Below are 25,413 nucleotides of genomic sequence, written 5' to 3' on the forward strand. Positions count from 1 at the left end.
CCCCTTGATTTGGAACCAGACCCTGACACCTCCCCTAACCCCACGCTCCATCCCCTGGTGACCTGGGGGATTTCTTGGAGTGTATCAACCTCCTCAACAGCCCTTCTAAGAGTTAGGCTTCAAAGGGTCCTTTCCCACTGCCCTGGGACGATGGAGGTCTTATTTGGGGGTGAATAGGAGGGTAGGGTAGAGAGATCTCAACAAAATAGGTATATTTTTTAAAAAAATTATAAATGTTGTTTTCTTAGAGACAGAGGTCTTGCTATGGTGGCCAGGTTGGTCTTGAACTCTTGGCCTCAACCAGTCCCCCACCCCAAGCCTAAAATGAGTATCTTGACTTTATTTGGGATGATCGTAACAGCCAAGGGTCGGTTGTGGGCCAGGTGCTTTTACAAACAATATCTCATTTTATCGTCACCTTTATCATATATTTGTTCTTTCTTTTTTTCATTTTTTGAGACAGAGTCTCCCTCTGTCACTTAGGCTGGAGTGCAGTGGCACAGTCTCAGCCCGTTGCAACCTCCGTCTCCGGGTTCAAGCAATTTTCGTGCCTCAGCCTCCAGAGTAGCTGGAATTACAGGAACATGCCACCACATCCGGGTAATTTTTGTATTTTTAGTAGAGATGGGATTTCACCATGTTGGCCAGACTGGTCTCCAACGCCTGACCTCAAGTCTGCCCACCTCAGTCTCCCGAAGTGCTGAGATTACAGGCGTGAGCCACCACGCCCGGTTCTTTATCTATCTTAATCTTGATTGATTGATTGATTGAGATGGAGTCTCGCTCTGTCACCCAGGATGGAGTGCAGTGGCGCGATCTCAGCTCACTGCAACCTCCACCTCCCGGGTTCAATGATATTCTCCTGCCTCAGCCTCCCCAGTAGTTGGGATTACAGGCGCCCGCCACCACGCCCGGCTAATTTTTGTATTTTTAGTAGGGAAGGGGTTTCATCATGTTGACCTGATTATGAACTCCTGACCTCAAGTGATCCGCCCGCCTCGGCCTCCTAAAGTCCTGGGATTGCAGGTGTGAGCCACGGCGCCCAGCCTATCTTACTCTTTATCATATATTTTATTTAGCCTCTTCTGTAAAAGAGGATAATGTTACCGCCCGGATGGCCCTGCTTAACAAATACGGAAACAGGAGCTGATAGAGGTTTCGCAGCCTGGCGGAGCTCATGTGCAAACTCAGCTCAGTCTCAGGAACTCAGCCACCTTCCTGGCACATCAGGCTGCCCTGGAGCCTAGGTCCCCGTCTGTGTGTTGGTCTGAGGCCTCAAGGGTGGGGCAGACATTGTTCAGGGACCTTGTCTTTGTCTTAAAGCCAATCTCCTCCTCCTCTCCAGCCCCGCTAAACATGCTCCCCAGGGGTGGTCTCTGCTACCCGCGCACTTTGGGCCTGGAGTCTTGCTAAATGTTTCTGAGCCACCAGGGGGCGCCAGCGGTGCAGCGATGCCGCTTCGCCTTTTGCAGGAAAACTACTGCCGCTAGGGGGTGCTGTGGGGCGTCCCAGGTCTCGCGCAGCCACGCCCTCTGTGCGACCTTGGGCTTCAGTTTAGCCTTCTGTAAAAGAGAATAAATGGGCAAGGTCCAGTGGTTCACGCCTGTGATCCCGGCACTTTGGGAGGCCGAGGCAGGAGGATTACTTCAGCCAGGGTTCAAGACCACCTGTCTCTATGAAAAATTTAAAAATTAGCTGGGTGTGATGGTGCGTGCCTGCAGTCCCAGCTACTCAGGAGGCCGAGGTAGGAGGATCACTTGAGCCTGGGAGGTCAAGGCTGCGGTGAGCTATGATTGCATCACTGCATTCCAGCCTGGGTGAGAGAGCAAGACTCTGTTGCTAAAAAATAAAAGAGGATAATGCTATCCTACGCCTATGTTACAAGAGGTCAGACATGGCAAAAGCATCTTGAGAAGTTAAAGAGATAGCACCCTTAATAAATTAGCAATAATTCAGTCGGACCAGACTGCCATAGACTAGATGTCATAGTCATTGATATATAACTGTTATCCCAAACATATATGGATGGGGTAGAAATAAAATATGATTGGCCATAAATATGATTGGCCATGATTAACATTAGATGAAGCTGAATCATGGCTAAGATGAGAATTCTTCACACTATTCTCTCTAAAGGGAATAGAATAAGATACAACAGAACAGACAGGGAAAGCCAGATATACATGGATTCTCCTTGCTGGGCGCAGTGTGTCATAGTGGCTTATAATATGGGATTTGGAGTGGGATGGACCCAGGATCAAATTCCCTTCTGCTGAGGTTTTCTGAAGCCACATAAGCAGTCTGAGTCATTTCTGTGTCAGTTCACTGGGTACAGCAATAGTGACCACCTCGTGAGTAGCTGTGAGGATTAAACGAGGAAATGTGTGTAAACTCTCAGCACACTGCCTGCCACACAGCATGTGTTCGGAACGTGATGGCCGCTTCTATTGTGTCATATTCCATGTGCTCAAACCAGGCCCCGGGGAGAGTTCAGCAAGGGTAGAGGGGTTTGAGAGTGAATGTGGCCCACTGGCCTCCCTGCCTGCAGTCTCTCCTCTCTGATGCTTGCTTCCTAAGGGCCTTCACTGAGCCCCACCTCTGACCAAGTCCCCGGCGGCACAGATCCTCTGCTGGACCTACATTAAGACCCCAGGTCCAACACTTCTCCCACTGTGCAGCTCCACCTCTGCCCCCGGGGCCTGGCTGAGGCCTCCTCCAAGCCAAGCCTCCTACTATCTTCCAAACTCCCACCCTCTATCTGGTGTCACCTCCTCTGGGAAGCCCTCTGTATCAGTTTCCTATTTTCTGCCATAAAAAATCACTCCAAGTTTAGTGGCTTAAAATGACTCAAGTTTATCATTTCACAGTTAAAAAGGCTAGAAGTCCACCATGGCACTCCCCGAGCCAAGATCAAGATGTCAGCAGAACCAGATTCCTTCTGGGGGCTATAGGGAAGAATTAATTCCCTCGCCTTCTCCAGCTTCTAGAGGCTTCCCCCATTCCTTGGCTTCCCTCCATCTCCTTTTATTTCGGGTGAGGGGGGCTCCCTGCTCTGACTTTCTCATTTATGGTATTCCCCCTGCTTTCCAGCAGCTGCGATTGTCCCAAATCCTGTCCTCTGGTTCTCTAGGCCAGAAAAACTGTGATCTACCAGAGTTCAAGACCTTGAAAGGGCCTTTTCCCACTGTCTTTTCTCACAGTGCAAGCTGGAGCCCACCTTCGTGCTAGAATCTGTGAAAATGGGGAAACGCACCCTGCGCTGTTCTCTTCCTCCACCCGGCATCTCCCCTGCAGTCCAGCTGGGTTTTTCTGTTTGTTTGTTTGTGGGTTGTTTGTGGGTTTTTTGTTTGTTTGTTTTTAAGACAGAGTTGTGCACTTGTCGCCCAGGCTGGAGTGCAATGGCACAATCGTGACTCACTGCAACTTCTGCCTCCTGGGTTCAAGCGATTCTCCTGTCTCAACCTCCCGGGCAGCTGGGACCACAGGCATATGCCACCATGCCTCACTAATTTTTTTTTTTTTTTTTCATTTTTAGTATAGATGGGATTTCACCATGCTGGCCAGGCTGGTCTCGAATAACTGACCTCAGGTGATCCACCTGCCTCGGCCTCCCAAAGTACTGAGATTACAGGCGTGAGCCACTGCGCCTGGCCTAGTCTGACTGTTTTCACTTACTCTCTAATGCCTCAGGTAGTGTTTATTGTATTCTGTGCAGAGGTCAAGAATTTAGTCATCAAAGGAGGTTAGTGTGTTAGGAGCTTATGTAGCTATTACCAGAAGAGATTCCACCCCTGGCACAGTGGCTCACACCTGTAATCCCAGCACTTTGGGAGGCCAAGGCGGTCAGATCACCCGAGGTCAGGAGTTCAAGACTAGCCTGGCCAACATGGTGAAACCCTGTCTCTACTAAAAATACAAAATTAGCTGGCGTGGTGGTACATGCTTGTAATCCTAGCTACTCAGGAGGCTGAGGCAGGAGAATCACTGAACCTAGGAGGTGGAGACTGCAGTGAGCTGAGATTGCCCATTGCACTCCAGCCTGGGCAACAAGAGCAAAACTGACTGTCTCAAAAAAAAAAAAAAAAAAAAGCTGGGGCCCATGGTGGCTTCACCCTGTAACGACGCCAGTGCTTTGGAGGGCTGAGGTGGGTGGCAATTAGCTCCTGAGTCAGGAGTTGCAAGATCAGCCTGAGCACATAGTGAAACCCCGTCTGCTACTCAAAAGTTACAAAGCATTAGGCCTGGCGTGGTGGCGGAGCCCCTGTAATTTTCAGCTTCTAGGGAGCGGCTGAGGCCAGGAGAATCACTTGAACCGCAGGAGGCAGAGATCTGGGCAGTGATGTCCAAGATCGTGCCACTGAACCTCCCAGCCTGGTAATGCAGAGTCAGACTCAGTCTCAAAAAAAAAAAAAAAAAAAAATTGGTACGGGTTTAAATTTCCTTTTTTTTCTTTCTTTTTTTTTTTTTTTGAGACCGGAGTCTCGCTCCTGCGCCCCAGGCTGGAGTGCAGTGGCCAGATCTCAGCTCACTGCAAGGCTCCGTCTCCGCGGTTTAACGCCCATTCTCCTGCCCTCAGGCGCTCCCGAGTAGGCTGGGACTACAGGCGCCCGCTACCTCGCCCGGCTAGTTTTTTTTATTCTTTTAGTAGAGACGAGGTTTCACCGTGTTAGCCAGGATGGTCTCGATCTCCTGACTTCGTGATCCGCCCATCTCGGCCTCCCAAAGTGCTGGGATTACAGGCTTGAGCCACCGCGCCCGGCCTAAATTTCTGTAGAACTGAAAGAGGATTGGAGATTGTAGCACAGTCTAATTCTAAATTAGAGCATTTAGAAGAATGTGGAGTCTGTTCAACATAGTGAGACCCCCATCTGCACCAAAAATATGAAAATTGGCCAGGCACTGTTGGTGCCTGCCTGTGGTCCCAGCTATCTCAGAGGCTGAGGCAGGAGGCTCGTTGGAATTCGAGGCTGCAGTGAGCTGTGATTACACAACTGCACTCTGGCTTGGGCAACAGAGAGTCACCCTGTCTCAAAAAACAAAACAAAACAAAGAACAAACTATAAAAAAAGAGAGAAGAAGAATTTGGAGCAATCTGGTTGTTTCCTATACTGTAAGTCTTTGCCAATCTATTTAAAAAAAAATTATTTTTAATTTTTGTGAATACATAGTAGGCGTATATATTTATGGGGTACATGAGATGTTTTGATGTAGACATGCAACGTTTTGTCTATCTATTTTTTTGTTTTTTTTGGCGACAGAGTAAGACTCTGTCGCCTAGGCTGGAGTGTAATGGCATGATCTCAGCTCACTGCAACCTCTGCCTCCTGGGTTCAAGCTATTCTCCTGCCTCAGCCTCCTGGGTAGCTGGGACTACAGACACCTGTCATCATGCCTGTTTAATTTTTTTGTATTTTTGTGGTGACGAGATTTCACCATGTTGGCCAGGCTGGTCATGAACTCCTGACCTCAGGTGATCTGCCCTCCTCGGCCTCCCAAAGTGATAGGATTACAGGCGTGAGCCACCACGCTGCCCTGCCAATCTATTTTTGATCTAACTTGACTTCTGCTGGTGTATCCATACTCTTCCGAATCAATTTTCACCCTTCCTCACATACCATTTACATTTCTAAGAATTTGTCCATTTCATTTCATCTAATTTATCTCATTTGTTGGCATACAATTGTTCATAGTATTCTCTCATAATTCCTTTTATTTCTGTAAGATTGGTAATTATGGCCTTGCTTTTATTTCTGTTTTTAGTAATTTCAATCTTCTTTTTTTTTTCTTGCCAGTCTAGCTAAAGGTTTGTTGATTTTGTTGACCTTTTGGAAAAACCAACAATTGTTTTCACCGATTGTTGTTGTTTTTCTATTATTTCATTCGTAGGCACTAAGATCCTGATTACTTCCTTCCTTCTGCTAGCTTTGGGCTTAGGGTACCCTTATTTTTCAAGTTCCTCAAGGTGGAAAGTGTGATTATTGACTTGAGATCTTTCTCTTTTCTAAAGACAGGCATTTCTACATATAAATTTCCCCATGAGCATGGTTCCCTCCATCTTCAGCCCAGCAGGGTTGACTCTCTCTGGGCGTTCTTCCCTGGTCACCCCTCCTCCACCTCTCCTCTTCTGCCTCCTCTTCCACTTTTCAGCAGCCTGTGATTACATTGGAACCACCCAGAAAATCTAGGATCATCTCCACACCTACCCCCAAAGTCCTTAACTTGACCATATTTGCATATGGGTAACATGAGTTGAGTGCGTTACCCAGGGTTTGACATGTTGGGTAACATATTTGCAGGTTCTGTGGATTAGGAGGCAGACATTTTGGGGGCCATAATTCTATCTTCCACCCTCACCAAGGCAAAATTGGAGGCTCGCTCCTTGGGCAACCTGGATGACCCCCGACATCCTTCCTCACTACCGTTCCTTCCCAGCATCCAGATCAGCCACTTGTCCATCGCCAGCAGCCAGGTGGAGCTGGTGGAAGCCAAGTCCATTGATGTCTCCATTCAGAACGTGTCTGTGGTCTTCAAGGGAACCCTGAAGTATGGCTACACCACTGCCTGGGGGTAAGCATTCCTGTCAGCTGATGCCTTATGCCTGGCCCTCTCTGGGCTGGAGAGCTGAATGAGAGTCCTGGGTCCTTGGCTCTTTCCAGGCTGGGCATTGATCAGTCCATTGACTTCAAGATTGACTCTGCCATTGACCTCCAGATCAACACACAACTGAGTATGTGTACAGCATCCTCTGGGGAGGTGGGAGCTGGACTCCAGGGCTTGTCCTCAGCAGAGTGGGAGGTTATGCAGGCAGAGGGTTCTGGGGCCACCAAAGGAAGCCTGGCTTGGGAAGTTTGCAGGGCTGGGGAACCAAGAGCTGGCCAAGCTGTTGGCTGGCCTGGGCAGCATGTGGATACCATCCAATAGTGGAGGCTGCCCTGAGGTCGTGTCGGGTCTCCCTGCAGCCTGTGACTCTGGTAGAGTGAGGACTGATGCCCCTGACTGCTACCTGTCTTTCCATAAGCTGCTCCTGCATCTCCAAGGGGAGCGAGAGTAAGTACCCTGCCCTGTGGCCCCCATTCCTGCTTGTGCCCATCCTGTTAGCATGTCCATGGCCCCCTCCAGGCTCAACCCCACACAGGGCACGCTTGTGGGTGGTCAAACCTGGGGGTAGCAATACCTTCAGCGGGGTCACTTCCTACCCCTTCCCATCAATACACCCTCAAAGGCTGGAAAAAACAATAACCAACAGCTAGTAACTAACAGTTACTAAGAACTTGCTGTGTGTGCAAAGCACTATTCCAAGCCCTTTTCATGAATTAATTTATTTTGTCCTTAAAACCAACCCTAGGATAGAGATTCGGTTATCATCTCCTTTTTATATATGGGTAAACTGAGTCACAGGTTAGAAAGGGAAAGCTCATATCTACAGAGTGCATCCTGCATCCTAAGGACCACACTAACTCACAGATAAAACTCCAGCCAAGCTAAGTAACTTGCCGAGGACACACAGCTCGCCACTGAGTGGTGGGAGTAGGATTTGAACCCAGCATTCTCTGACCCCAGAAGCTGAGTTCCTAGACACTTTACTCTCCTGCTTCCCAGGGTGGGGCTTTTTGTCTTGGCCAACACCCTCTGTCAAGGAGCTGTGGGTAACCCCATTGCACAGAGGAAGATAACGAGGTTTGGAGAGACCCTAGTCATGTAACCAATGCCAAACCTGGAAGGCAGAAGGTAACTGGTAGGTAGGGTCTGGAGAGGAATCAGGCCATTTTCTGCATCTGGAGCAGATGGACACGTGTGAATTTGGACTCCAGACACGTTCTCACGTATGTGACAGGTGTGAGCGTCACAGGAGCTGGGCCCCTCCCGAGGAATTCTGGGATGGTGCCACAGTTAATTCTTGGGTCTGAGGCTCTGTGTTCTCAGCTGCAAAATGGGGGTGATAATTCTTACTTCCTGAGCTACACGAATCAGGGCCAGCAGAGCCCTGAATGGTGCCTGCTACACAGTAGGTGCTCCATGGATGCACAGGACTGGTCAGGGGCTTATTGTGGTGCTTGCTGCCCTCAGGCCCGGGTGGATCAAGCAGCTGTTCACAAACTTCATCTCCTTCACCCTGAAGCTGGTCCTGAAGGGACAGGTGAGTGGGGCTGGCTGACTCCCTGTGGTCCAGGGCCATGCCTGGGAGGTTGGAGCCCTTTCCTCCCTGCCCTTCCCTGAGAAGGTGCCACTCCCACCTTCCCCATGTGGCCAGTCCCCTGTGCCAGTTCCCAGCACTGCCACCAACACGCAGCTGGAAGGAGGCACTGCCTTGCCCCTCCTCTGGCCTCCTTTCCTCCCTGGAAAGCACCTGCTCTGTCTGCCCCAGATCTGCAAAGAGATCAACGTCATCTCCAACATCATGGCTGATTTTGTCCAGACAAGGGCTGGTGAGTGTGTTTCTGTCTGCATGCCTCAGAAGACAGCAGTGGGAGCCAGAAAGCCATCTGTTGCACTACATGGCCTTGGGACCATCACTCCTCCTGTCTAGGTCCCATGGGCTCTGTCTGGCTCTGACACTTGATGATTAGTTACGGGCAGGCTTTGGCAAATCTCTGCCCCTTTGGGCTGCAGCCTCACAAGCTGTGTGACATTGGGCAAGTCACTTAATCTCTCTGAATCTCAGTCTCTTCATTGATAAAAATGGGGCGATAATAGCATCTACCCCACAAGGTGGCTGTGAGAATTGAGTGGGAAAAAATGTATGTAAAATAAGATGGTGCCTTGTACCTCATACCTGGCTCATTCTGAACCCTTATTATTATGACCACTATTATCATCACCCAACACCCTGAACCTTGCAGTCACCAACATTTCAAGTAGAGAAAACATCTGATGAAAGATAACAAGGAAGAAAGCAGTGTGGAGATCAGGAACTCCCTGCCCTTCTGGGACCCTTCCCTCCCCTCCCATCAGGCCTCGGGTTAAGGGAGCCCTCCCACCAGGCTGTGCAATGTAGAAGAAACTACTCAGGACCCAGTTTCATCCTCTGTCCCGTGGGGACGCCCCTGGTCATGGAGAGGGACGCCAGACAAGAGAAGAAGGTGGTCTGAGAAGTGGGAAGCACTGTCCTGTGCCAATCATAATAAGAGTAATAGCCATCGTTTGCTGAACGATGCCCTGAATGGTACCCTGCACACAGTAGATGCTCCGTCATGCCCAGGACTACTGCATACCAAACACTTATATTAGCTATGGAATCCTCACAACCACCTGGCGAGGGAGGTACCGCTAACCCCCATTCCACTGAGGAGGAAATAGAAATTTCTGGAGATGAGAGGACCCCCTTCCCCCCACTAGGAAGTGGAAGCAGAATTTGAACCTTGGCCCTCCAACAACTCTTAAGCCCCCGCTCCCAGCTATTGTGCTGTGCTGTAAGGCCTCCCGCTGTGCGCCTCACCTGTGGAGAGGGAGGTGGCCGGCCTGCTCCTTATACCCTGGCACACAGTAGGTGCTCAGTAAACAGAGGCAGTGAGGGAACAGTGGAACTCCAGGTGAGGGGGTCCTCTGGGCCACTGTGGGGTATCAGGTGGGGAGGCTCCAGGCAACCCCAGGCCCGTGGCAGGCATCCTAGGCTCCTGCCAAGGCACAGATGAGCAATGCAGGAAGGGCTGAGCACAGTTCTGTCTCCTTGAGTGGCCAATCCCTTCCTCCCCTTCCCTCCCCTCTACTCCTATGGGTGCATACACCTAGACTGGAACCTTGTCTGTCTCTCTGGGATCCCTATGCCGGTAGCTGTGCCATCAATGGGAATGTGGGTGGGCAAAGCTAACAGGAAGGGAAAGTGAGGTAGGAGTCTCTGGACTGGCCCAGGCAGCCACAGAATTCAGAGGGGGCTGGGAGGTCGGAGGGGCTGTTTCATGGGGACGTGGCTCTTGATGCAGGTTCGAGGGAGGAGGAAGGGAGGGGGACTTACGCTGCCATCTGTGCTCCGTCCCTCACATTGGTTCTGCACCAGGGGTTGGAAACTCTAGCTAGTGGGTCAAATGTGTCTGGCTGCCTACTTTTGTGAATGCAATTGTATTGGAATGGAGCCATGCCCACTGGCATGCGTATTGCCCATGGTTGCTTTTGCATTACAGCGGCAGAGCAGATGATTGCAACAGAGACCACATACGCTGCAAAGCCTAAAATATTTGCTGTCTGGTTCTTTATAGAAAAAATCTGCTACCCACTGTTCTGGACTGTAGAACTCAGGACAGACAGGTGATTAAGTCCAGGAGGATTCCAAGATTCTCCTGGAAGTAGATTAGGAAAAAAGATAATTAGATTGCTCACATAGCTGGGCACTCATCCACGTTTACACAGCCTAGCTCATTGGAGATGGGGACACGGATGCTGAGTGAGGTCAGGGCCCTGCCCTGTCCTCTGCAGTATAGAGCAGAGCTGGGTTTCAACCCAAGTCTTGGACTCAAAGTGCCATGCTCTGAATCAGCCTTCTAGAAGGGCTCTACCTACCCAGACAGACAGACTTGGGAAAAAAGAGCATGAAAAAGTGTCACATCCCTCCCCACACACCCAGGTCCCACTTTACAGAGGGGAACACTGAGGCTGGAGGCTTGGGCAGCTGTGTGGATGCAGGGGAGCGGTGACTCAGGGCGGTTCCCCCATCCTAAGGCCCCGCCTTGATCTTTTCCTCCTGCAGCCAGTGTCCTGTCAGATGGAGACATTGGGGTGGACATTTCCCTGACAGGTGATCCCATCATTACAGCCTCCTACCTGGAGTCCCATCACAAGGTAGGAGTTGTGGGAGGGTGGGGCAGGGCCCAGCTTCCCCAGGGAAGTTGGTCCTTTCCTGTGCTCTGACAACCCTGTCCCCCAGCTTCAACCTTATGGCAGCCAGGCGTCCTGGGGTGCTCCTCCGCATTCCTGATGCTGTGAGGAGGGCAGGCCACAGCGACGTGCCCCCGAGCCCTCTCTGCAGGCACCAGGGCTCCCCACTACAAGGATCCCAGCAAAGCACCAGCTTCTTCCTAGAGGACTTATTTGGCTTCTGTCATCCTCTACAGCAGTGGACTGTGGCCCCTCCGGGGGTACTGACAAAAGCTTTGGACCCTCTATTACTAAGGATATAGGTTCTACTGCTGTAACAAAGAAATCCAAAATAATAGGTGCTTAAACACAATAGACATTTATTTCCCTCTGTTGCAGTCTGAACATCTACAGTCCCTGGAAGCTGCAGGGTGTCAGGCACGCAGGCCCCTTCCACTGGGTTCTCAGCCAGCCCCAGGTGCAGCCTCATCCCAGGGTCCTGGCTGGCTGGCCTGACCACCACACCCACTCTGCTCACAGCCCATTGGCCTGAACTTGATCACAGGACCCCACCTTAGCTGCAAGGAAAGCTGAGGAATTTATTTCAGCTAAATATTGAGACCAGCTAAAAATTAAGTGGTACAGAATGGAGGGAGAGATGGGAGAAGATTTTAGGGCAGACCCAGCCATCTTTGTAACAGAGCCTTTCCCCAGAAAAATGAACCGAAGGATCATTTTGGAGGTTCATGGACACTCCTGAAGCCTGTTCACAACCCGTGGGCTGGATGATCTAGAGGGGCGGGGGACTGGGCAGCAGCTTGTTTTCCTGATTTTGGCCTCCAGGAGCTGATAGTCAATGGACTGCCCTCTGCAGGGGCAGGGCCGGTGGTCAGCTGGGGCGGGGTGGGAGCTGGAGGTCCATGGTCACAAGCTGTCCTGACCAATGTCGTTACTTGAATATAACCCTGTGAAGACGGGAACCACATCTGTCTGGTTCACTTCCCACGGTGTCTGAGACATAGTGGGCACTCTAGAAGTATTTGTTGAATGAGTGAAAGCCCCACTGGGGTAAACTGGGTGCAGCTCTTTCCTCAGTTTCCCCATCTGCACTCCGGGCACTCTGCACTCTGGGGCTCCATTGTATTGGAATGGAGCCATGCCCACTGGCATGCGTATTGCCCATGGTTGCTTTTGCATTACAGTGGCAGAGCAGATGATTGCAACGGAGAGCACATATGCTGCAAAGCCTAAAATATTTACTATCTGGTTCTTTATAAAAAAAAATCTGCTACCCACTGTTCTGGACTATAGAACTCAGGACAGACAGGTGATTAAGTCCAGGAGGATTCCAAGATTCTCCTGGAAGTAGATTAGGAAAAAAGATAATTAGATTGCTCACATAGCTGGGCACTCATCCACGTTTACACAGCCTAGCTCATTGGAGATGGGGACACGGATGCTGAGTGAGGTCAGGGCCCTGCCCTGTCCTCTGCAGTACAGAGCAGAGCTGGGTTTCAGCCCAAGTCTTGGACTCAAAGTGCCATGCTCTGAACCAGCCTTCTAGAAGGGCTCTACCTACCCAGACAGACTTGGGAAAAAAGAGCATGAAAAAGTGCCACACCCCTCCCCGCACACCCAGGTCCCACTCTGAGCTCCTCCCATCTCCCTGAAGCTGGACCTGAGCCCAACAGGGACACACGGGGTTCAGCCAGCGTCCTGGCTTCCTCCAGGGTTATTTCATCTATAAGAATGTCTCGGAGGACCTCCCCCTCCCCACCTTCTCGCCCGCACTGCTGGGGGACTCCCGCATGCTGTACTTCTGGTTCTCCGAGCAAGTCTTCCACTCCCTGGCCAAGGTAGCTTTCCAAGATGGCCGCCTCACGCTCAGCCTGATGGGAGACGAGTTCAAGGTGAGTGGATGGTGCTGCTAGGAAATCCAGATGGCATGTGGTATGTGTGTGTATGCACACGCATGGGGAGGAGGGAGGAAACTCAGAAACTCAGTGGTGGGCAAAAGAACTAGGGACCACCTAAGCTGGAGCAATAGCAGTAAAGTCCAGACTGGGTGCAGTGGCTCACCCCTGTAATCCCAAACCTTTGGGAGGCTGAGACAGGAAGGTCCCTGGAGGCCAGGAGTTCGAGACCAGTCTGGGCAATATAGGGAGACCCCTGACTCTACAAAATAAAATACATTTAAAATCAGCTGTGCACAGTGGTACATACCTATAGTCCCAACTACTCAGGAGGCTGAGGTGGGAGGATCACTTGAGCCCAGGAGGTTGAGGCTGCAGTGAGCTATATTGGCACCACTGTACTCCAGTGTGGGTGACCGAGTAGAACTCCATCTCAAAAAAAATAATGAACTTCAGCATTTATTGGAGTCAACTGTGTGTTGCCAGAGAGACAGATAGAGTGATCAATAGATTTAGGTGTAGATATAACTTGGCACGTAGTAACTGTGCATTAGTCTTACATTTATTGCACAGTTACATTTGCTACACTTTGTCTTGTTGTACTCATCCTGTGAGATGAGTACTGTTACCTCTGTTTTGCAAACAAAAAACCACAAAGCTCAAAGAAGGTAGGTGACTTACTGAAGATCACGCAGCCTGTAAGAGGTGGCCCCAAAGCCTGTGTTCTTCACCTATACTGTACTAGAGATGCTTAGGTAGTTTCCAGGGCATGCTTGTCATTGAACTCATGAGGAAACTGAGACCCACAGAGGGGAAGAGACTTGCGCAGGGTCACGCAGCCTGCGTGGGGCACATTGGGGAGCAGAAACCAGGCCTCCAGCTGGGACAGGGGTTCCCTGCCCCACACCCTACCCGGAGCATCTCACATGTTGTCTGGGAGGTTGGGAGTTGCGTCTGAGGAGGGGTCCAGTCCTTGAAACTGCACTTGGTTCCTGCGAAGTTTTCTTCTGAGGAGTGGCCTTTACACCGTCCACCCGCCAACTTCGCCATCTCTTTTCAGGCAGTGCTGGAGACCTGGGGCTTCAACACCAACCAGGAAATCTTCCAGGAGGTAACTGCCCCTGCCCCTGTGTGGGGTTTATCTCATGTACCCTAATCCTGCTCTGGCTTCAAGAGCCCCCACACAGCCAATGACAACACCAATGACAACAATTATAACAGCGAACACAGCTCTTTGTAGGGTGTTTGACAAGGAGCAAAGCACTTAGTGAGTGTGACTTCCTTCAGTGCTCACACCGACGCTATGAGTGGGGCAGTCAGACCATCCCCATTTTACACACAGGGAAACTTAGTGAATGGCAAGGCTGGGTTTGAGCCCAGCTCTATTGCCCCCAAAGATAATGCTCCATTCTCTGCTCTATTACCCAGGCATAGGGACTTGTAGGGGGCTGGAACCTCAGGATCAACTCCGGGCTCAGAGGGCCCCAGCAATAAGTGACTATTGATTACTCCTGATCCCAAAGCTGACTTCAGGCAAGCTCCTTGCGGGTCGCAGCCTCTTCTTGCTATGCCCAGTGGCAATGATGTTCATAATCCCACTCCTCAATGCAGGGTTCCACTAAGAACCCATGATCTCCTACCTCAAATAGACCTTGTGCTTTCTGAATAAGCCTCTCTCAGCTTTCTGGTTACCTCACTCCCCCACCCACTGCAATGACTTCTTCAGGCCTTCCCTGACATCCTCAAATCTCCAGCTGCCCCCTCCTGTCTACCTTCCACTTCCCTCTCCTCACACAACCTACTTCCCAAGAGCTGAGCAGAGCCACCAACAGAACTTCCCCCGCATGTCTCCGCTCCCAGTCCTACCCACTCACCCACACCTGCGCCTTCCTGCGGCCCTTCTCCTATTCAAACAGAGGATGGTCCCTCTTCCCTTCTGAACTCAGACTGTCCAGCCTTCCCTGGCTCTGATGTCTCTCTCCCTGCACATATGAAACTCACAATATTGGGCAGGCCCCTGATTGGGTCTTCTTCCTCAGCCTCTTGTCTGAGTCCTGTTCCTTTGATGTCCTATTTCTAGTCTTTTCAGTTCTCTCTGTCTCCACCTCCTCCCCAGGCCAGGCTACCATTATCTCTAGTGGGGACCCATCTGTAGCTCCCGGTGGGTCTCCCTGTGTCCTGATACCCTCCTACAATCTGTTCCCCACAGCAGCCAGAAAAATCTTTTCAAGAAATAAAACTGGGCCGGGCGCGGTGGCTCAAGCCTGTAATCCCAGCACTTTGGGAGGCTGAGACGGGCGGATCACGAGGTCGGGAGATCGAGACCATCCTGGATAACACGGTGAAACCCCGTCTCTACTAAAAAATGCAAAAAAACTAGCCGGGCCAGGTGGCGGGCGCCTGTAGTCCCAGCTACTCAGGAGGCTGAGGCAGGAGAATGGCGTAAACCCGGGAGGCGGAGCTTGCGGTGAGCTGAGATCCGGCCACTGCACTCCAGCCTGGGCGACAGAGCGAGACTCCGTCTCAAAAAAAAAAAAAAAGGAAATAAAACTGATCATTCACCTGCCTGCTTAAAGCTGGTGTAGGATACAGGCTAAGTGCTCTGCCATGGCCTCCAGGATCCTGCATTTTCTCATCTTGTCTACCTCTCCATCTAGTTGTTTCCCACCCAGTGTAACTGTTCAGTTTAAGAGTTGACAACATCTTTCATCAGCTCTGGAAATTTCTTTTCTTTTCTTTCTTTCTTTCTTTTTTGAGGTGGAGTCTTGCTCTGTAGCCCAGGCTGCAGTGCAGTGGCGCAATCTCAGCTCATTGCATCCTCCACCTCCTGGATTCAAGTGATTCTCCTGTCTCAGCACTGAAATTACAGGCGTGAGCCACAGCACCTGGCCCATCAGCTCTGGAAATTTCTTCGTCACTTTCTTTTCCATGATTGCCCCATCCCTATTTTCTGCATTTCTACCTCCTCAAATTTCCGTGAGACACACACTGGGCCATCTCATTCCATTTTCCGTGTCTCTTACTTGCACTGTCATGTTTTCCATCTCTTTTATCTCTACGCTAAATTCTGGATGATTCTTCAAGTATCTTTTTAGTTCATTAATTCTTTTTACAGCTGTGTCTTATTTGTTTACTTATCGACTGAGATTTTCATTTCATTTCATTTCATTTCATTTTATTTATTTTTGAGACAGAGTCTCACTCTTGTTCCCCAGGCTGGAGTGCAGTGGCACAATCTCAGCTCATTGCAACCTACACCTCCTGGGTTCAAGCAATTCTCATGCCTCAGCCTCCCGAGTAGCTGGGATTACAAGTGCACACCACCGTGCCTGGCTCATTGTTTTGTATTTTTAGTACAGACAGGGTTTCACCATGTTGGCCAGGCTGGTCTTGACCTCCAGATCTCAAATGATCCTCCTGCCTCAGCCTCCCAAAGTGCTGGGATTGCAGGTGTGACCCCTGCACCCTGCCGCCCCTTTCTTTCTTTTGAGCTCAGCTATGTATTTAATGAAACCTTTTCTTGTATATCCAGTGGTTCGATGGTTTCTTGGGGCATGTGGTCTCCTTGAGCCCAGTCCCACAGGCTGTAATCGAAGGTCCTCAGGCCACACTCCCCAGCCCCTGCCTGCACATTCCTTATCTTGGCCAGGCTCCTTCCACAGGGCTCTTGTCCACTGTCCCCTCTGCCAGAATGGTTTGCACTCCCCCATCCCATCTGCTCCTCCTCCTGCCCCCTCAGGGATGGCCTCTCCCACCTCACTGACTAGGTCAGATCCCCTTGTGCCACAGCCTGGTGTGTCTCTCCTTTAAATACTCCTCAGATGCAGTTTTATCTTCTGTTCTGGGATGCCCTGGAAAATGCTGGGCTCCTGCAGATACGGCCCGCAGTTCCTGCGCTCTCTGCTCTATCCCCACCCTTAGCCCAGCTGCTACAGCAGCTGCCCTCGGAGGGTTACCATGCAGCAGGTCCTGTTCTAAGATCTTTCCACAGATTATCTCATTTCATCCTCAGGACAACCCTATGAGGTAGGATCTATGATTATCCTCATTTTACAGATGAGGAAAGTGAGGCCCAGAAGGCTAAGTGAAGGCATCCTCAGCACATCCTGAGAGAGGCGTTCAGGGTAGGAATAGCCTCACTAGCACACAGATGAGAAACTGAAGCCCAGAGAGGATGAGAGTCCTAATTTGCACGGCCTGGGGCCCGGGTACTACCCCAGGCTGCCTCCTTTTCCCCAGCCCTGGGGCCCCAAGCCAGCTTTGTCCTTCCCATTTCTGAGGGCGGGGACTGCTGCTGCCCTGATGGGCCCCCATCCTGGCCATGAGACCACTGTCTTCCACAGGTTGTCGGCGGCTTCCCCAGCCAGGCCCAAGTCACCGTCCACTGCCTCAAGATGCCCAAGATCTCCTGCCAAAACAAGGGAGTCGTGGTCAATTCTTCAGTGATGGTGAAATTCCTCTTTCCACGCCCAGACCAGCAACACTCTGTAGCTTACACATTTGAAGAGGTGAGGCGGGTGCAGGGAGAGTGGTGGTGGGGGAACCTGACTCACAGATAGGCCGCAGGGGGCAGGGGCCTGGGGACCTCTGAAGCCTCCAGATCCTTGTCACCACCTCTGCCGGCACTGGTTGTCTCTTGCACATGGCTCCTTACAACCAAAATCATGTCATGCAAATAATGAGGGGTACACACGTGGCTTCCACAGCTTAGGTAATATTTTCTCTCTTTTCTTGTTTTTATTTTTTTAGAGACAGGGTCTCACTCTGTCACCCAGGCTGGAGTGTAGTGACACAATCATAGCTCACTGCACCCTCCAATCCTGGGCTCAAGTGACCCTCCCACCTCAGCCCTCCTGAGTCGCTGGGACCACAGGCAAACACCACCACACCCAGCTAATTAAAAAAAAAAAATTCCTTAGAGGCAGGGTCTTGTTATGTTGTCCAGGCTATTCTCAAACTCCAGCCTCAAGCGATTCTCCTGCCTCAGCCTCCTAAGTTGCTGGGGTTATGGGCATGAGCCACCATGCCAAGCATATTTTCTTTCATTCTTATTTTTATTTATTATTTATTTATTTATTTATTTGAGACAGAGTCTCACTCTGTTGCCCAGGCTGGAGTGAAGTGGCACAATCTCGGCTCACTATAATCTCTGCCTCCCAGGTTCCAGCAATTCTCATGCCTCAGCCTCCCAGGTAGCTGGGATTACAGGCATGTGCTACCATGCCCCGATAATTTTTTGTATTTTTAGTAGAGACAGGGTTTTGCTATGTGGGCCCAGCTGGTCTGAAACTCCTGGTTTCAAGTGATCTGCCTACCTCGGCCTCCCAAAATGCTGGGATTACAGGTGTGAGCCACGGCACCTGGCCAATATTTTCCTTCTTAAGCTGAGCAGTGGACAATGGTGTTTGTTACCCAAGTCCACAACCCTCCATCCATTAGGGCCACATGGGTTTCCAAATTCAGAACTTCTGTGAATTTGTAAAAGTAGTATAGTGTATAGACACTGGATATATTGCAGAACACCCCAATTGGGTATGGGGTGGCACCCCACAATCAATTCTCCTCAAATGCCTCAATTGGCATTTCTCCTCATATGAAGCAAGATAAATACCATAGATAGCTTCCTAGACAATGGCCAGGTTTTGCCAACAAACTTAAGAAAAAACTTGTAGTTTTCAGATCCTGTTTGATTTTATCATTGCAAATAAGGAATTAAGGATCAGTATTATCTTTAAGGCTCCTTAGAATATCTTCAATTTTTTTTTTTTTTTTTTGAGACAGACTCTCAGGCTGGATTGCAGTGGTGCAATCTTGGCTCACTGCAACCTTGAACCTTTCCGGTTCAAGCGATTCTCATGCCTCAGCCTCCCCAGTAGCTAGCTGGGACTACAGGTGCGTGTCACCACGCCCAACTAATTTTTAGTAGAGGCAGGATTTCACCACGTTGGCCAGGCCAGTCTCAAACTCCTGACCTCCAGTGATTGACCCACCTCAGCCTCCCAAAGTGCTGGGATTACAGGCATGAGCCACTGTGCCTGGCCAATATTTCTTAATACATTAAGAATTAAAGACAAGAACAATGCAAGCACATTGTGGAAAATATAGAAAAATAGAAAGAAGAAAACCACTGTCACCATAACCCCCTTCTCCAGGGGCCTTTGATGTGGTTACTGGGCGCATTTCCTTCTGGTGCTTTATTATTTTAAATAAACTTTTATTTTGGAGTAACTTTAGATTTGAATAAAAGTTGTGAAATACAGAGTGTTCCCATATACCCCCCACCCACTACCCTCTTTGTTCACATCTTACTAACCATGCTACATTGTCATAGCGGAGAGATCAACATTGGTGCACGACTGTTAACCAAACTCTAAACTGTATTTGAATCTCCCCAGTTTTTCCACTGATGTCCTTTTCCTTTTCCAAGATCTGATCCACGATAGCACATTGTATTTAGCCGTTCGTTTTTGTTGTTGTTTGTTGTTTCTGCCCAGGCTGGAGTGCAGCAGTACTCACTCAGCCTTGATCTCCCTAGCTCAGGTGATCCTCCCACCTCAGCTTCCCGACTAGAGATGTGTACCTCCACGTAGTTTTTTTTGTAGAGACAGGGTTTTGCCACGTTACCCAAGCTGGTCTTGAATCCCTGGGCTCAAGTGATCCACCCACCTTGGCCTCCCAAAGTGTTGGGATTACAGGCGTGAACCACTGTGCCCAGTTTCTTTAAACTTTTAAATATCTCTTTAATTTTGTATTATTTTCCTTTTGGTTTTCTGTTGTATTCCTTTTGGCTTTCTCACGTGGATGTAGACGTATTGTTTTATTTACTTTTTTGTTGTTGTTAAGAATCTGAAACATTGAGCATTTGTTAAAAAAGAATTATTCGGCCAGGCACGGTGGCTCACACCTGTAATCCCAGCACTTTGGGAGGCCGAGATGGGTGGATCACATGGTCAGGAGTTCAAGACCAGCCTGGCCAATATGGTGAAATCCCGTCTCTACTAAAAATACAAAAATTAACCAGGCGTGGTGGTGCACACCTCTAGTCTCAGCTACTTGGGAGGCTGAGGCAGAAGAATCGCTTGAACCTGGGAGGCGGAGGTTGCAGTGAGCCAAGATCATGCCACTGCACTCCAGCCTGGGTGACAGAGCAAGACTCCGTCTCAAAAAAAAAAAAAAGAAAAAATTATTCATGTTAAAGCATGGTAAGAAAGACCATTTGGGACCCTCATGACAGGTATAGGAACCACTATGGCAGGGCTTACAGTAGTGGAAGAGCTTGGCCTCAACTTCAAACATGGGCAAGTGAGAATTTATAACCATGGAGCAGGATGGGATCAGGGATGGAAAATTACTAAGAGAAAACATCAGAGCTAAGGGGGATTCTGGCTAAAACCAACCTAACAGGATTCTGGCTGAAGACAGGGTGATCAGACAACATCTAGCGGGAGGTGGAGGTAGAGGAATCTGATCAGATTTCAAGGGTGATCACGTATCGAGAACAGGGGGTTCTTGCAAAATTGACTTAGCCGGGTTCTTTGGCTAAAACTGGATTTTTTTTTTTTTTTTTTCTTGAGACAGAGTCTCACTCTGTCACCCAGGCTGGAGTGCTCCGCTCACTGCAACCTCTGCTTCCCAGGTTTAAGCAATTCTCCTGCCTCAGCCTCCCAAGTAGTTGGGACTATAGGCACGTGCTACCACACCCAGCAAATTTTTGTATTTTTGGTAGAAACGGGGTCTCACTATGTTGGCCAGGCTGGTCTCGAACTCCTGACCTCGTGATCCACCCACCTGGCCTCCCAAAGTGCTGGGATTACAGGTGTGAGCCACCGCGCCTAGCCTACTGGATTTTATAAGAAGTGCGCAGATGGTCCTAGGGGAAGGCTCAGGGACCTGACTGAAATTAGTCTTTACCACTATAACAAATACCTGTTAGCCCCTGACTCACCCAAACTCATCTGCCCTTCCTGGAATGTCCTGTTTCATTGCAAAGCACTTCATTCCCCCTCCCCCAACTTTCCTAGGCGTCTGCCCTTGTTCCTGCCTCCTGAAGACCTCCCCTTTGGCTTTTGAGCCTGGCTGTGTACAGAAAGGATTTTTAGAAATCTGTGTTAACTAGGACGTGTGTGTGTGTTGGAGTTGAAGGGAGTGCTTCCAGAAGGGAGTTTTGACTGGATCTCAAGGGCAGGGAGAAAGCCATGGGAAGGTGCCGTGGCCCAGGGAAAAACACAAATAGGGCCAGGGGAGGGGAATCCCAGTGTGGCCAGGGACAAGGGTTGTTTTGAGGTGAAGGCTAGGAGGTACACTGAGACCATCTAATGGAGGCTTAAAGACCAGAAGGAGAAATTAAAAGCCACAGAGGCTTTGGGATTAGGGGAGGGAAGAGATGACATGACTGGTGCTGGTGAAGGACTGTAGGATTGGGAAGGCATCAAACTGAGCCCTGGCTAAAGTGACAGAAAGCAGGAACAGCCTCCAAGCCTCAGCTGCGCCCACCACTTCGCTGCAGAGGGCGCTCCAGAGGCCTAGAACCAATGGGACACTTGTTCAAGGCCATACATCACATTCAGACCAGAGCCGGTAGTTTCTGCACTCCCAGCACATTCATTCATTCATCCATTCATTCATTCATTCATTTTCTTTCTTTCTATTTCTTTTCTTTTTTTTTTTTTTTTTGAGACGGAGTCTAGCTCTGTCACCAGGCTGGAGTGCAGTGGCGTGAACTTGGCTCACTGGCAACTTCCACCTCCTGGGTTCCAGCGATTCTCCTGCGTCAGCTTCCCAAGTAGCTGGGATTACAGGCACATGCCGCCACACCCAGCTAATTTTGTGTTTTTGGTAGAGACGGGGTTTCACCATGTTGACCAGGATGGTCTTGATCTCCTGACCTCATGATCTGCCCACCTCAGCCTCCCAAAGTGCTGGGATTACAGGCATGAGCCACCGTGCCCGGCCTCATTCATTCTCAACAATCTGTTGAGATTTCACTGTGGGCCGGGACCATATGGTTCCTGACCTCATGAAACTTACAGTCTAATGGGAAGAAAGGGACAATAACTAGACAAACAAAAGACTATGTAACTACTAATTGTGCCCAGTGCTATGAAATAAAAATGGGTGGTCAGCAGAGGTGCTTATACAACTTATAACTCAAAATCCAGCGTCTGTTTGAAAGTGATCTAGTGTCATGGGCCTCAGACTTTGGCGGGGTGTTACTGCACAGACTTCTAGACCCACCCCTAGGGTTTCTGGTTTGATGGGTCTGTGGTGAGGCCTGAGAACCTGCCTTTCCCACACTTTCCCTTCTGCGTGGTGAGAATGATGCCAGTTAAGGGACCACACTTGGAGTAGCACCGCCAGTGGAGGAAGCCTCACCTCGCTTTAATAATGGTTTCACTTGGGAGGTGGAGGGAGTGAGGTGTGCAGGAAAGCCCAGGTTTGTGATTGTTTCTCACCAAACAGGAAGAAACTACTGGGGATGTGGATAAGTCAGAAACCAGGAGAGAAAGTGCCCACATGGGCCAGGCACAGTGGCTCAAGCCTGTAATCCCAGCACTTTGGGAGGCCAAGGCAGGTGGATCACTTGAGGTCAGGAGTTCAAGACCAGCCTGGCCAAATGGTGAAACCCCATTTCTACTAAAAATACAAAGATTAGCCAGGCGTGGTGGCATACACCTGTAATCCTAGCTACCTGGGAGGCTGAGGCAGGAGAATCGCTTGAACCTGGAATATGGAGGTTGCAATGAGTTGAGATCGTGCCACTGCCCTCCAGCCTAGGTGACAGAGCGAGACTCTGTCTCAAAAACAAACAAAACAAAACAAAACAAAACAAAAACAAAAAGAAAGTGACTTCTCAGGTCCTAACCCCAAAGCCACAGGTGCTGGGGAACTTTCCTCGGTTTTCAGAAGAGCAGTAGCTAAGCCTGGTTCCCGTGTCACCCGTGTCTCTCCGGTCCCTCAGTGGAAAGAATCAAGGGCCCTGAGCTAGAAGAGTTGCTCTCTGCTTCAGGAAGAGCCCCAGCTCACAACAAATTTGGTTTCTCTCCCCAGGATATCACGACTACCGTCCAGGCCTCCTATTCTAAGAAAAAGCTCTTCTTAAGCCTCTTGGATTTCCAGTATGTGCCGCAGAGAAGAGAGGGGCTGGTCGACTCCGCAAACCTCTCCCTGGTCCCTTGGAGTCAGGCACAGCACAGGGTGTTGGTGGGGAAATGTGGCCCCTTCCCCCTGGGGCATATGGCCTGACTGCAGGGAGATAAGACCCTACCTAGACAGAATCTTCATTGGGAAGAAGGGGCGCCAGGAGGAATGGAGGGAGGGCCTAGCAGGAGGAGAGTGCTGCCCAAGTGAAGGCCTGGCAAATCTCAAAAGAATAGCAAATCTCAAGAGATGCCCCAAAGGGCCTGAGCTATGAGACAGAAGCACTGGCTGTTATTCTTAGAGTTTCTTTCCCAGGAGATGTTACAGGAGGGGGCCCAATGGTGGGTCAAATTCTCATCTCTTTCTTATTTCAGGATTACACCAAAGACTGTTTCCAACTTGACTGAGGTAGGTGGTCTTGGATAGACTGGGGGAAATAAGTCCTGTGGGACCTCCTGCCTTAAAGAAAGCAGGCGGAGGGCCCTAAAGGAAATCAGACAACCAGACCAAAAGAATCTGGACCAGATGGTCCATGCTGTGCCTCTTGTGACCCTTCTTCTCCCTGCCATGTCTTTTGGGAGAGCCCTTGTTTTGCAAAAATGAGAGCGTGGTGGTATGGATTGGGGTTTAGGCAGAAGAGTACTGGCCAAGCAACCCCTCCCTGGACCTCAATTTTCCCTCTGTGGAATAGGCTAGCAATCCTGGGCCTCCCCAGGGCGAAGGAAAGACCACTCAGGAGGGGCACCATCTGGGGCAGGAAGAGGGAGTGGGTTGGATGTATTTTTTTCACGGATGGGCATGTGGATGAATGCTCGTCCAGGGCGTGCAGCATCTGCCCTGTGGGTCATTTCCATGCTCCAGGGAGCACTCACTATGGGCCTCTGATTGGCAGAGCAGCTCCGAGTCCGTCCAGAGCTTCCTGCAGTCAATGATCACCACTGTGGGCATCCCTGAGGTCATGTCTCGTAAGTGTGGGCTGGAGGGGAAACCAGGTGCTGAGCCTGACAGTCTCCCATTTCACCTTGTGGGCCCCTCCCAGGCAGAGCTCCAGGTGCCCCTCTTCCCAGTCATTGATACTTAGCAGTCTGGACCCCCTTCCCTCTCCCTGCTGGTGTCATTGCATGCCAATGACTCGGCCAGATGCACAGAACCCTGTTCTTGGTTTACCTGCAGAATATTATCTCTGCCACCCCGTGGGATGGCTCAACCCACTTTCAGGATGCAGGTCTCCTAATAGCAACCTGATATAGCAGAAAGAGCCCTGGGCTGGGAGGCTGAGACCTAGTTCTAGCCCAGTCCTGAACCTCAATTTCCCTTTCTGTAAAACAAGAATGTTGAACTTGATGACTCCCAATTTTCCTTTTGACCTTGAAATGGTAGAATATTTATCCCTCTGAGGTGACTCGAATGGTAGACTCTCAGACACCATAGCACACATGTGCTGGGGATATTTTGGACAAGGCTCTGCTGAAAGCTTTCTGCTCCGTTCCCAACAGAGTATGCTGAGCTGACTATGCCTTCCTTTTGAATATCTGCTTGTCCACATGGCTTAGGTAGGAGAGGAAGGGCGTGGAAACTAGAATGATCCTAGTGGTGTATCTTGGCATCTCTTGGCCTCATTTTCCCCCATCTGAACCATGAAGCTAAAGCTAGGGGGTGCAGATTAAATGGTTCCTACAACTACTTGCAAGGAGACCACTCTGTGTGGTTGCAAAGAACACCTTGAGAAGCTGTGTGGGAAAGCTTCCTTCCTAGCAGGGTAGGTAGATTCAGCTAACTGCAGGTCATGTGGCCATTGGGGATGCATTGGGAGCTCAAGTTTGGGACAGAGGGAATTTTTTTCGGCAGCAGAGTGGCAAGCCCTGCCACCAGGCAAACTCTGCTCTTCCTCATCCTCAGAAGCACTTGCCCACTCTTCTAAGTCAAAGTGAAACACATGTTTACATAATATTGGTCCAAAGGGGTCTCAGCATCTCCCACTGCCCAGGGTGGCAGAGCCTCGGGCCAGCCTTGCTCCCCAAGAAGGGCTGACTGGGGCTCTGTCCCCTGCCCCAGGGCTTGAGGCAGTGTTTACAGCCCTCATGAACAGCAAAGGCCTGAGCCTCTTTGACATCATCAACCCTGAGATTATCACTCGAGATGTGAGTACAAAGCGCCCCTCACCAGTCCCTGTTCCTGGGGAGGGAGGCCCAGACAGGATTCCCAGGGTGACTGGGGGCTGTTGGGGAGACAGGCAGAGGGGACTTCACCAGCTTGGCTCCCTTCTGGTGGCCTGGGAGTCAGCCCAGCCTGCCCCTCTGTCCTCCTGCCCCTCCCTCCAGGGCTTCCTGCTGCTGCAGATGGACTTTGGCTTCCCTGAGCACCTGCTGGTGGATTTCCTCCAGAGCCTGAGCTAGAAGTCTCCAAGGAGGTCAGGATGGGGCTTGAACCAGAAGGCAAGCACCAGGCTCACAGCTGGAACCCTGGTGTCTCCTCCAGCATGGTGGAAGTTGGGTTAGGAGTACAGAGATGGGGATTGGCTCCCAACTCCTCCCTGTCCTAAAGGCCCAATGGCATTAAAATGCTGTATCCAAGA

General features: G+C 50.3%; 1 protein-coding gene across 5 annotated transcripts in view; it reads left to right on the forward strand.

Moving 5' to 3' along the window:
• Positions 1-25,413, forward strand: part of CETP (cholesteryl ester transfer protein) — a 29,812-nt gene extending 4,399 nt beyond the window's left edge. For 2 of the 5 annotated variants that reach the window (XM_017878817.1, XM_017878821.1), the window contains 14 exons: positions 6,433-6,567; positions 6,657-6,727; positions 6,960-7,047; positions 8,068-8,137; positions 8,366-8,426; positions 10,682-10,773; positions 12,519-12,698; positions 13,762-13,812; positions 17,045-17,209; positions 22,749-22,816; positions 23,213-23,246; positions 23,731-23,803; positions 24,894-24,979; positions 25,160-25,413. In XM_017878817.1, coding sequence (XP_017734306.1) covers positions 6,433-6,567; positions 6,657-6,727; positions 6,960-7,047; positions 8,068-8,137; positions 8,366-8,426; positions 10,682-10,773; positions 12,519-12,698; positions 13,762-13,812; positions 17,045-17,209; positions 22,749-22,816; positions 23,213-23,246; positions 23,731-23,803; positions 24,894-24,979; positions 25,160-25,234 — 1,249 coding nt within the window. In that variant the 3' untranslated portion in view covers positions 25,235-25,413. The remainder of the gene's footprint in view (positions 1-6,432; positions 6,568-6,656; positions 6,728-6,959; positions 7,048-8,067; positions 8,138-8,365; positions 8,427-10,681; positions 10,774-12,518; positions 12,699-13,761; positions 13,813-17,044; positions 17,210-22,748; positions 22,817-23,212; positions 23,247-23,730; positions 23,804-24,893; positions 24,980-25,159) is intronic. The other 3 variants (XR_001886837.1, XM_017878818.1, XM_017878820.1) reach the window with 3 other exon arrangements.

The sequence above is a fragment of the Rhinopithecus bieti genome, unplaced genomic scaffold (genome assembly GCF_001698545.2).
Source record: "Rhinopithecus bieti isolate Rb0 unplaced genomic scaffold, ASM169854v2 scaffold_11161, whole genome shotgun sequence".
Lineage (NCBI taxonomy): Eukaryota > Metazoa > Chordata > Mammalia > Primates > Cercopithecidae > Rhinopithecus > Rhinopithecus bieti.